Genomic DNA, 12,752 nt, shown 5'->3' on the forward strand with positions numbered 1-12,752 from the left:
CAGCGGAAAAATTCGGCGAAAATTAAATCAGCGGAGGAAAAACGCAACTGAAACGGAAAAATCGGATTTCCGCTAAAATTCGGAAAAGTCACATCCCTGTGTTTGAAACAGTGTATCATGCCAGGATATTGATTTGGAACTTTAGATAGCTGCTCAGAAGTTAGAATGGATGGGAATATGTTTGACAGTCAAGTACCTTGTATGTCAGGGCATTAGGAATAGATGAGCTACAGAAACAGAGGGTAACTTCGATGTTAACAATACTGCTGTCATAAGCATAGCAATAAGAAAGTTGTATAGAAAGTTACATCATGTGGAGTCGGATAATAATGGGTTACCTATGTTGTATTTACCTTGTTGTATTTGGTGATATACTCTGGTCTCTTCTTGTCCACCAGCGTGACATCAATGTGCACCAAGTCATCTGTCCTCTTCTGCTGGGATACACTGATATCCCTGGCTACAGGGCTTGGTGGTGGGGTGTATGGGTAGTCTCCCTCACTGGAATACAAACAGTAGTAAAAACAAGGGAAAATGTATGGGTAGTCTCCCTCACTGGAACAGAAACAAGTTCTCATATACAACAAATAAAGAAAAACTAGAGAAAATATTAATTACGTTCTGCGGGTAAATGATTATTTAATTAAAATAACTTTTGAAATAGCTATTGCATAAAAATAGATACTGTAACTCCTGCCTTAATGCTAGTTCCCACCCTAACCGTATTGTAAATTAAAAGCAATTCCAGCAAAAAAAACAACTAAATTATGTATCAGGCTGCCAGCATTTTTTTTTAAAAATCAAAACATAAACTTAAGTAGCTATAAACTTAGACTCTGGACACCATCAACTAAAGCTAGTCACCTGTCTGCTGCTCTCCTGCGCTGATAAGTCGATCCACTTTTATGTTGCTCAAAGTGTTGCATGGGGTTTTCTCCTCTAAAACAACAACACACAAACACATTTTATGTTAACAACTGTTTACTAAGGCTACATCAGATAAACATATCCTCTATAGAGGTGGCTTATTCTGTCTATAATGACCTTACCTGTCTATGAAACTGGATGGAAGAGATGGTGGCATCCGAGGTATGGGTGCCATGATTGTACTATCTGGACATGACTTGGACATGAAAGCTTTAGGCTGCTGGTCAAAAGCTTTGTTTCTGGGGAATTTGGGAAAATGAATTATTTAATTAAGAAATGAATTATTTAATTAAGAACTTTGATGAATAAAACTTGACAACCAAATCATCTATATACTACTAAAAGTCAACTTTGTTTACATGTTTGAATATTTATTTGTTTGCCTGATCGAAAATTGTGATATGTTCGACTCTATCTGGAAAGCTGTAAAATGGTATGCAGGTAGAGAATAATTTTTTAATGCAGACAGACTGTTGATCACAAATTTATTTAAAGACGTTAATTAATTTATTGATTTATTCCTACGCAGAATAACCCATTTTTTTTTTAAATGTTAAAACCTTGACTAAACTTTGTGGGAATAGTGACGTCACAGGTTTTTGTTTACTCTTTAGTACAATAAACTGGCGGCGTCTATTGAAGAAAATTGTGTTCCCATTCAAAAGTTTAACGCGTTCTAAATCTAATTTTCTGTCGGTCATAACTTTAACAATACGTCCGTTTGCTGTATTTATTACGTTCCAACACTTATATCAATTTTCAACTGTCTTTTTCATTTAGTTTTACGATAAATTTCTCTAGATCTAAAGATCAGCTATCGAAGGAAATTTATGAATCTAGCCTAAATCTAGATCTAGCCTAGATGTAGGTCACTAGATTCAATGTAAATTCTACATCTAGAATCTATTTCAGGCCTTAATTATTTTATATAAATCTTTGTTTGGCTTATTTAAGATAAAATTTAATTTGAAAGTTAGTACTAGATCTACTAGACTTATTTTTAGATCTAGATCTAGAATCTATACGCGTAAATCAAGTTGCATAAGGAGACACATAGTATAGTATAAAAATTCACTTGTGACGTCACGAGTAAATAGCTAAAATGGTAGCGTAGTCAGCTCTCATGCAGGAGGCACGGGTTCTAGACCAATATGTCAATGAAATTTTTTTTTTAATTTTTTTTTTTAGATGTGAATGATAACGTTGCCTATCTGAACTTGGCAAGATACAGGGCAGGTGAAGTAGAGTTCATCTGTTTCTTTGTCCTAAGCATATGAAAGGATAGTGTGGTCAGATACATGCCCGGCTGGAATTGTTTTTTAAACGATAAAAACATGTTGTCTGAGACTTGGCAGGACACTGGGCAGGTGAAGTAGAGTTGAGTAGAATACCCGTCATCCGTTGGATAACTGTGGGTTTCGGGGGTCATCCATCAAAAAACATCACGTCTGTCACTCAGAGGCATAGCGACCCTTCCCGGCGCCCGGGGACAAAGTTTTCGATTTGAACCCCCCCCCTCAAACTTTTGATGTGCACCCCCCCCCCCCCCCCACTCAAACTTTCGATTTGAACCCCCCTCAACCTATCAATTTATTTTTCCAAACCATTTTGGCGCCCCAACATATGCCCCCCCTTCCCCCTCCCCACCCCCCGCCTCCCCTTCCCCCCCCCCCCACCCCCCGCCTCCCCTCCCCTACCGTCCCCCCCCCCCCTCCTCGGTACGCTACTGCAGTGTCACTTATCCTCACAAAAAACAGACCCCACATTCAAATATATGTTTTTTATCTTTTAAAAACACCGAAAACACCGATTTCGGACTATCCCTTCATAAACTGACGTCACAGGTGACCTACTCAACTCTACTTCACCTGCCCAGTGTCCTGCCAAGTCTCAGACAACATGTTTTTATCGTTTAAAAAACAATTCCAGCCGAGCATGTATCTGACCACACTATCCTTTCATATGCTTAGGACAAAGAAACAGATGAACTCTACTTCACCTGCCCTGTATCTTGCCAAGTTCAGATAGGCAACGTTATCATTCACATCTAAAAAAAAAAAAAATTGAAAAAAAAAATTTCATTGACATATTGGTCTAGAACCCGTGCCTCCTGCATGAGAGCTGACTACGCTACCATTTTAGCTATTTACTCGTGACGTCACAAGTGAATTTTTATACTATACTATGTATCTCCTTATGCAACTTGATTTACGGCGTATAGATTCTAGATCTAGATCTAAAAATAAGTCTAGTAGTACTAACTTTCAAATTAAATTTTATCTTAAATAAGCCAAACAAAGATTTATATAAAATAATTAAGGCCTGAAATAGATTCTAGATGTAGAATTTACATTAAGTCTAGATCTAGAATTTACATAGAAACCTAGTGACCTACATCTAGGCTAGATCTAGAGTCTAGGCTAGATTCATAAATTTCCTTCGATAGCTGATCTTTAGATCTAGAGAAATTTATTGTAAAACTAAATGAAAAAGACAGTTGAACATTGATATAAGTGTTGGAACGTAATAAATACAGAAAACGGACGTATTGTTAAAGTTATGACCGACAGAAAATTAGATTTAGAACGCGTTAAACTTGTGAATGGGAACACAATTTTCTTCGATAGACGCCGCCATTTTATTGTACTAAAGAGTAAACAAAAACCTGTGACGTCACGGTCCCGCCGAGTCTAGTGGCTTTTCAAATATTTTTTAAAAAAATGGGTTAATCTGCATATGAATAAATCAATTAATTAATTAACGTCTTTAAATAAATTTGTGATCAACAGTCTGTCTGCATTAAAAAATTATTCTCTACCTGCATACCATTTTACAGCTTTCCAGATAGAGTCGAACATATCACAATTTTCGATCAGGCAAACAAATAAATATTCAAACATGTAAACAAAGTTGACTTTTAGTAGTATATAGACTAGAATACCCGTCATCCGTTGGATAACTGTGGGTTTCGGGGGTCATCCATCAAAAAACATCACGTCTGTCACTCAGAGGCATAGCGACCCTTCCCGGCGCCCGGGGACAAAGTTTTCGATTTGAACCCCCCCCCCCTCAAACTTTTGATGTGCACCCCCCCCCCCACTCAAACTTTCGATTTGAACCCCCCTCAACCTATCAATTTATTTTTCCAAACCATTTTGGCGCCCCAACATATGTCCCCCCCCCCTTCCCCCCTCCACCTCCCCCCCTCCCCCCCCCCGCCTCCCCTCCCCACCCCCCGCCTCCCCTCCCCACCCCCCGCCTCCCCTCCCCACCCCCCGCCTCCCCTCCCCACCCCCCGCCTCCCCTACCCTACCGTCCCCCCCCCCCCCTCCTCGGTACGCTACTGCAGTGTCACTTATCGTCACAAAAAACAGACCCCACATTCAAATATATGTTTTTTATCTTTTAAAAACACCGAAAACACCGATTTCGGACTATCCCTTCATAAACTGACGTCACAGGTGACCTACTCAACTCTACTTCACCTGCCCAGTGTCCTGCCAAGTCTCAGACAACATGTTTTTATCGTTTAAAAAACAATTCCAGCCGAGCATGTATCTGACCACACTATCCTTTCATATGCTTAGGACAAAGAAACAGATGAACTCTACTTCACCTGCCCTGTATCTTGCCAAGTTCAGATAGGCAACGTTATCATTCACATCTAAAAAAAAAATTGAAAAAAAAAATTTCATTGACATATTGGTCTAGAACCCGTGCCTCCTGCATGAGAGCTGACTACGCTACCATTTTAGCTATTTACTCGTGACGTCACAAGTGAATTTTTATACTATACTATGTATCTCCTTATGCAACTTGATTTACGGCGTATAGATTCTAGATCTAGATCTAAAAATAAGTCTAGTAGTACTAACTTTCAAATTAAATTTTATCTTAAATAAGCCAAACAAAGATTTATATAAAATAATTAAGGCCTGAAATAGATTCTAGATGTAGAATTTACCGTGCGGCGTCAATTCGGCCAATGACGAAACGGCCCCGTCAAAACGACCCCGACAAAACGACCCCGTCAAAACGACCCCGTCAAATCGGCCCCGTCAAAAGGGCCAGCGACATATGGACCCCGTCATATAGGCTCCCGACAAATAGGCTCCCGTCATTTAGGCTACCGACAAATAGGCTCCCGTTATATAGGCTCCCGACAAAAGGGCTCCAGTCAATAAGGCTCCTGACAAATAGGCTCCCGTCATTTTGGCTCCCGACATATAGTCTCCCGTCATTTAGTTTTTTCCACAAAACGGCCCCCGTCATTACGACTCCCGACAAATAGGCTCCCGCCATTTAGTTTCTCCACAAAACGGCCCCAGTCATTACGACTCCCGACAAATAGGCTAGCGTCATTTTGGCTCCCGACATAAAGGCTCCTGTCAATTTGGCTCCAGACAAAAGGACCACTGACACAGTGGCGTAGCTACCGTAAAGCTAGCGTAAGCAAGGCATGGGGACCCAAGGCACATAGGGGCCCTTTTCCCTCATAAAAAATTAAAACTTTTACAATGGAATTTTAATATTTGTTACATATAAATAATTTTAAAAAAGAAAAAGGTTAAAAGTTCCAAAAAGCCCCCCCCCCCCCCCCCCCCCCCACCGTTTCGGGATTCAGTGTTTGTGGGTCAAACAGAGCCCAATCGTTATAATAACACTACAGGCTATATCACTTTGTCGTGCAAGACATTGAGAGAATCAGCCTATAAATAAACTTTTTAGCAGTAGTAGGCAAGCATAATAATATAGTATAGATACAAAATCAGGACATATAAAATACAAAATGTTGCCTTCAGAATATTTATATATTAAAAAATATCCATCGTAAGTAGAAGTTGATCTCTTCGTTTAACTCCTCTGTAGCCTAACGCAGAGGCGTAGCGAAGGCGAGGCGGGGGGTGCGGACCGCAACGGGTGAAACCATTTAGGGGTGGGGTGACACCAAAGGCAAAAAATTGTAAAATTTATAGAATGAAATGCCATTTTCCAGATCCATTAGTTAAAGTTAAATAGTCATCTAAGTACAAATCGAAAATTATATCAAGAGGGGGGGGGGGGGTGACACCACGACGTAAACGTAAACTATAAAGAAAACAATGCTACATCCAACTGTATTATAAACAGACTGTAGATAAACATCGTTACTATTAAGTCAGCAGTGATTAAAGCTTAAACACGTACGTGTACCAGTATGTGGCATATATATAAATTTTAGGCCTATGTAGGCCGACACACACACACACACACACACACACACACACACACACATATATATATATATATATATATATATATACATATGTAGGCCGACACACACATATATATATATATATATACATATATATATACATATATATATATATATATATATATATATATATATATATATATATATATATATATATATATACATATATATATATATATATATATATATACATATATATATATATATATATATATATATATATATATATATATATATATATATATATATATATATATATATATATATATATACATATATATATATATACATATGTAGGCCGACACACACACACATATATATATATATATATACATATATATACACATATATATATATATATATATATATATATATATATATATATATATATATATACATATATATATATACATATATATATATATATATATATATATATATATATATATATATATATATATATATATATATATATATATATATATATATATATATATATGCTTTGTTTCCTGGGATATATATATATATATATATATATATATATATATATATATATATATATATATATATATATATATATATATATATATATATATATATACATACATATATATATATATATATATATATATATATATATATATATATATATATATATATATATATATATATATATATGCTTTGTTTCCTGGGAGGGGGTGACAATACGAAGTGCCGCACCGGGTGAGACCCGACCTAGCGACGCCACTAGCCTAACGGCTGACGAAGGGGCCCACTGATAATTTTTGCATAGGGGCCCAAAACTTCTAGCTACGCCACTGCACTGACAATACCGTTTCTGTAGAGACTAAGTTGTCCCGGCAAAGCGGTCTCATTGAATATGACATCTGCCAGTGGGACCCCTTCATCAATATTCTTTAGAGTTAGCTTATCCAACACTCTTGTGTAATACAACGTATGCATCTCTTGTTCGGCAGGCCTTATTTTTATATTAGTTTATCTATTATAAAATATAGTATGTTTTAATTTATGTCATCTATCTATGACATCCATAATTGAGTCGGTTATAGGCTGTTCCAACTCATTGTGTGGGGAGAAGGGTCCACGCTGTACTTTCCTAACTGCAATATGCTTGTACAGGGGCGTAGCGAGGGGGGGGGGGGGTTCGGACCGCACCGGGTGACACCATTTAGGGGGGTGACACCAAGGCAAAAAATAGCAAAATATATAGAGAAAAAGTTGAGGGGGCGGGGGTGCAAATCGAAAGTTTGGGGGGGGGGGGGGGGGGTTGCAAATCGAAAACTTGAAAGTTTGTCCCTGGGAAGGGTCGCAACGCCCCGATGCGGGGGGGGGGGGGGGGGGTGATACCATTAAGTGCCGCACCGGGTGACACCCGACCTCGCTACGCCACTGTGCTTGTAGGTTATCAAAACAAAATGCTGTTATCATGTTAACATCATGTATATCATACATTTACACTTCTGTGCTCGCTTTTAAGCAACAGATCTTTTCTGTTGTAAATTAAACATTATCAAAACTTTAGAATTGGTGGAATTTATCTGTTAAGGGCTCGATTTATTTGTGAATTAATGTTGGTTCATGAAAAAATAATTTCATTCGGGCATTAAAAAGAGGTTATGGTGGTATTGGAGGTAGGACACAATGGTTACTTTTATGCCAATAGTGGTCATATCATTTATTTTTCTGGAGCCAATATGTCGGGAGTCATTTTGTCAAAAGCCAATATGTCGGGAGCCCAATTGCCGGGAGCCAATATGTCGGGAGCCCATTTGTCGGTAGCCAAAATGTCGTGAGCCCATTTGCCGGGAGCCCATTTGTCTTGAGCCCTTATGTCGGGAGCCAATATATCGGGAGCCGCTTTGTCGGGAGCCAATATGTCCTGAGCCTATTTGTCAGGGGTTAATATGTCGGGAGTCCATTTGTCGGGAGCCTAAATATCGGGAGCCCATTTGTCGGGAGCCTATATGTCGCAAGTCAATATGACGGGAGCCTATTTGACGGGAGCCAATAAGTCGGGGCCCTTTTGACGGGGCTATTTTGACGGGGTCGGTTTGTCGGGAGTCGATTTGACGGGGTCGTATTAACGGGGCCGTTTTGACGGGGCCGATTTGTCCCGGGCCGTTTTGACAGGGCACCGAATTTACATTGAATCTAGTGACCTACATCTAGGCTAGATCTAGATCTAGGCTAGATTCATAAATTTCCTTCGATAGCTGATCTTTAGATCTAGAGAAATTTATCGTAAAACTAAATGAAAAAGACAGTTGAAAATTGATATAAGTGTTGGAACGTAATAAATACAGCAAACGGACGTATTGTTAAAGTTATGACCGACAGAAAATTAGATTTAGAACGCGTTAAACTTTTGAATGGGAACACAATTTTCTTCAATAGACGCCGCCATTTTATTGTACTAAAGAGTAAACAAAAACCTGTGACGTCACTATTCCCACAAAGTTTAGTCAAGGTTTTAACATTTTAAAAAAAAATGGGTTATTCTGCGTAGGAATAAATCAATAAATTAATTAACGTCTTTAAATAAATTTGTGATCAACAGTCTGTCTGCATTAAAAAATTATTCTCTACCTGCATACCATTTTACAGCTTTCCAGATAGAGTCGAACATATCACAATTTTCGATCAGGCAAACAAATAAATATTCAAACATGTAAACAAAGTTGAGTTTTAGTAGTATATAGATAGATAGATGATAACGTTGCCTATCTGAACTTGGCAAGATACAGGGCAGGTGAAGTAGAGTTCATCTGTTTCTTTGTCCTAAGCATATGAAAGGATAGTGTGGTCAGATACATGCCCGGCTGGAATTGTTTTTTAAACGATAAAAACATGTTGTCTGAGACTTGGCAGGACACTGGGCAGGTGAAGTAGAGTTGAGTAGGTCACCTGTGACGTCAGTTTATGAAGGGATAGTCCGAAATCGGTGTTTTCGGTGTTTTTAAAAGATAAAAAACATATATTTGAATGTGGGGTCTGTTTTTTGTGACGATAAGTGACACTGCAGTAGCGTCCCGAGGAGGGGGGGGGACGGTAGGGGAGGGGAGGCGGGGGGTGGGGAGGGGAGGCGGGGGGTGGGGAGGGGAGGCGGGGGGTGGGGAGGGGAGGCGGGGGGGGGGGAAGGGGGGGTGGGGAGGTGGAGGGGGGAAGGGGGGGGGACATATGTTGGGGCGCCAAAATGGTTTGGAAAAATAAATTGATAGGTTGAGGGGGGTTCAAATCAAAAGTTTGAGTGGGGGGGGGGTGCACATCAAAAGTTTGAGGGGGGGGGGGGTTCAAATCGAAAACTTTGTCCCCGGGCGCCGGGAAGGGTCGCTATGCCTCTGAGTGACAGACGTGATGTTTTTTGATGGATGACCCCCGAAACCCACAGTTATCCAACGGATGACGGGTATTCTAGTTTACTTCAAAACTTGGCCAAATTATTTTCATCTAAATTACTTACATCAAATTTTGGCCAAAACCACTTTATTCCATAATATAAAAATAAAATTGGACATCTAAGTTATCATGCAAAATAATTTCTGCTGGAATATTTTTTTTAAGCATAGCTGAAACATTTTCTGTACATTAAGAAACAAGTCCACGCCCCAATTTATTGAGGAACTTACATTTTGTTGATCTTGGAAGGGTGAGACACAATGATCTGGCGATGTTTGGAGTGTTCAGGCTCCAGCAGGTCATCCATCTGTAGCGACTTGAGGTGGAGACTGATATGGGTGCAAGCCTTCTCATTCTTCTCATACTGGACAGCAAAGTCATAGAGCTTCAGATCCACCAGACCACGCTCTCCATCCCCAAAATCCCCACGCAGCTCCACTTCAAACAATGGCACATCAAACTTGATATGTTTGGCTAGAAAGTTCTCAACCTGATCTGGCTCATCTTTCACTTTCTCTTGAGGGGAGGATGTGCTGTGGCTTGTGTAAACAGGAATGTTGGGGCTGTGGGCAGGCGCCGGGTTGGGTGCATCATAGGTCAAGTGGTCAACTGTTTGGAGGATTTGCTCGTAGACTTCCTTGGACAAGCTCAACTTCAGGGGGGAAGAGATTTTAGCCTTCATGTCTAAGATGGAAGGCATGTGATGGAGGTCATCATGAATGCCGCCTGGCATATTAGCACAGCCGTTCAGACCATCATGAAGACCACCCGGCATATTTGCGCAGCCCACAGGGCTATCTTGAGGACCAGAGCCCCTAAAGCCATCAATCCTTGAAGATATGTTAATGAAAGGATTCTCCCTTTTCCCAATAGAGAGTTCAATAGATGTGTCATACAATATGGGAACGCCAAACTTGTTTATCAGACCAGGCCAGTGGGGGATACTTAATCCATCAGGAGTTAAAGTGGCTGGACTGTTAAGGGAATACAGGTTCATATTGGTCAAGGTTAAGTTCATTAGGTCCTGCTTCAGACTACTCCTTCCATAGGTGTTGTTCTGCATGGAGTTGTCAATAACTATTTCTCCTAGACGTGCAAGAAGCACCTGTAAAGACAAAATGGGCAACATTAATTTACATTACACATACAGAAAGAGGGCAACATCAATTTCGTTTATTTTATAGTAATTGAAAAAGATGAACACAAAGTGTCTAGACATTTTAAATTTTTTAATCAAGGTAATATTATATTTAACAAGAATTTTTTAAACAATTTGTATTATTGTATTATCTTTAACAAGTCTGTGCTTTCATTGATTTATTTTTCTTTATTTTAGTATTTGTTTTTTTTTGGGGGGGGTGGTCTTTTTCTTGTAGCTGTGTTTTGATCAGCTGGGATTTCACCTTTGATTAAAAAAATTTTACACTGACCCGTCCTGTTGTCCATGTACATAAATTAAAAATAGGCTTGACACCTATCTGCCACAATTAGAAGTACATGTGTTGCCTTTTCTTGTAATTTTATTAGATGTAGTGTGAAGTCTGTGAGTTTCTGAAGGTAGTTGGTAATTTTTTTCTGATAATTTTAAAATGATTAAGATAGGCTCCATTTTGACTTATTTTCTCAGGGCTTTGCTGAGTAACAACCTTAGTAGCCTTGGTGGTACCCATATGAGCATCAGTTTCCATTACAAAACATATTGGGCAATTGGTTTCCATTTTTTTTTACCAGTTGACAATAAAGCCTCTAAACTATGTCAATGTTGAATTAGTTTCCAATGTCAATGTTTTTAAGAAATTAATTAATTTATAATAAAAATGTATCTAATAAACTGATAGTAATTATATTTTTAAGATAAATTATTTTTTTATCTGCACAGTACTGAGAATATTTTTTTATGATCTTATAATTTTTTGAGAAAATTATGCCCCTTCTAAGGATGGGGATAGCCTTCAGTGATGGTTCTTTAAAGTGTAATGTGTTAAATCATATACCCACTTACACACGACCTCAGTAGCTTGAACTCCATTTTGTATGGTAAAAACGTTAAGTAATTTAAAAAAGCTTACAATGTAGGAACAATATACACGAATACACATTTTTCTAAACAATATTACTATTATTTTTACAAAGAATAAAATTCTGTCAAATGTCATGTATACAAGGGGTTATAAATGTCATGTGTGGGAAGTGGTTACAAAACAAAACACCTATGAAGAAGAAAGAAACTAGTGCCAACCTGAGGACTGTTAGGTGTGCGTGGGAACACCAATATGGGAGATGCCATCCTAGCATTGATCAAGATGCTCCACTTGTTAGCCTCCACGCTTGTGTTACCCTGCTGCAGTGATACATCCTCCAGTAGAATGGTACTGGTTATGTCCCCTATAGATTGGTCCCTGCGAATAGCATAGCCAGCAAGTGAAGCATCAAGAGTGGTATTCTCTCCCCTGACACCAACTATCCCCATGGCAACTTCAGTGGCAGCTGTTTTGATGGACGAGGCAACTTTGGTCATGTAGTCCCGAAACTCCGACACACAGTCCACCAGTTCCTCTAGAAATTTGGGGCAGTGAATATAGGTAAGGGCTGCCATGTCAAATTTAGCTTCCAAGTGTTCATTATCTTCCAACATACTACCATCAGATTCCTGCAAGGGGAAACAAACAACTCATTTTTATTTCATTATTAGAACATGACAAACAATTTTTTTTTGCTACTTCTATTAGAAAAGAGATACTGTGTCAATGGTATAACTGCATATAAAAAATAAATTACAAATATTAGGCTACATCCGCTACTATACCTTTTGCTGGCGGTTCTTGATGACAAATTTGCATGCTACATTCTTATCATGTGAAGATATGGAATCAGAAAAAATTCTCTCATCACGAGCCGTCTTGAACATATCCTGGTTGGGGGAGGTGCTCAGGGTGAAGGATGGGGGTGTGGTGGGTAAGCCTGTCGCACAGTCCATTTCCTGAAAGTGACCAATGCTGACCACCTGCTGGTAGATTGTGCCCTCTGGGGTGACATCAATCAGGTGAAGGCCACCCAAACTGCCTTCCATTTCCCAGTTGTCATCTGAAAAACATTTGGAACATTTTTTTTTAACTTCCATACTCTTAAAGTCTCTGAATATTTATTTAAAGCA

The 12,752-nt window shown here is 39.0% G+C and overlaps 1 protein-coding gene across 1 annotated transcript in view; it reads right to left on the minus strand.

Annotated features, from left to right (window-relative positions):
• LOC131947988 (intermembrane lipid transfer protein VPS13D) overlaps positions 1 to 12,752 on the minus strand; it is a 63,071-nt gene that overhangs the window by 36,938 nt on the left and 13,381 nt on the right. The window contains exons 30-35 of the mRNA XM_059309424.1: positions 12,405 to 12,682; positions 11,838 to 12,248; positions 9,829 to 10,703; positions 1,050 to 1,166; positions 865 to 939; positions 354 to 501 (exon numbers count right to left, since the gene is read on the minus strand). Of these exons, the coding sequence (XP_059165407.1) occupies positions 354 to 501; positions 865 to 939; positions 1,050 to 1,166; positions 9,829 to 10,703; positions 11,838 to 12,248; positions 12,405 to 12,682 (1,904 nt within the window). The remainder of the gene's footprint in view (positions 1 to 353; positions 502 to 864; positions 940 to 1,049; positions 1,167 to 9,828; positions 10,704 to 11,837; positions 12,249 to 12,404; positions 12,683 to 12,752) is intronic.

This window comes from Physella acuta, unplaced genomic scaffold, assembly GCF_028476545.2.
Source record: "Physella acuta isolate Inbredline_101_S28 unplaced genomic scaffold, ASM2847654v3 ptg000620l, whole genome shotgun sequence".
In the NCBI taxonomy this organism is placed as follows: Eukaryota; Metazoa; Mollusca; class Gastropoda; family Physidae; genus Physella; species Physella acuta.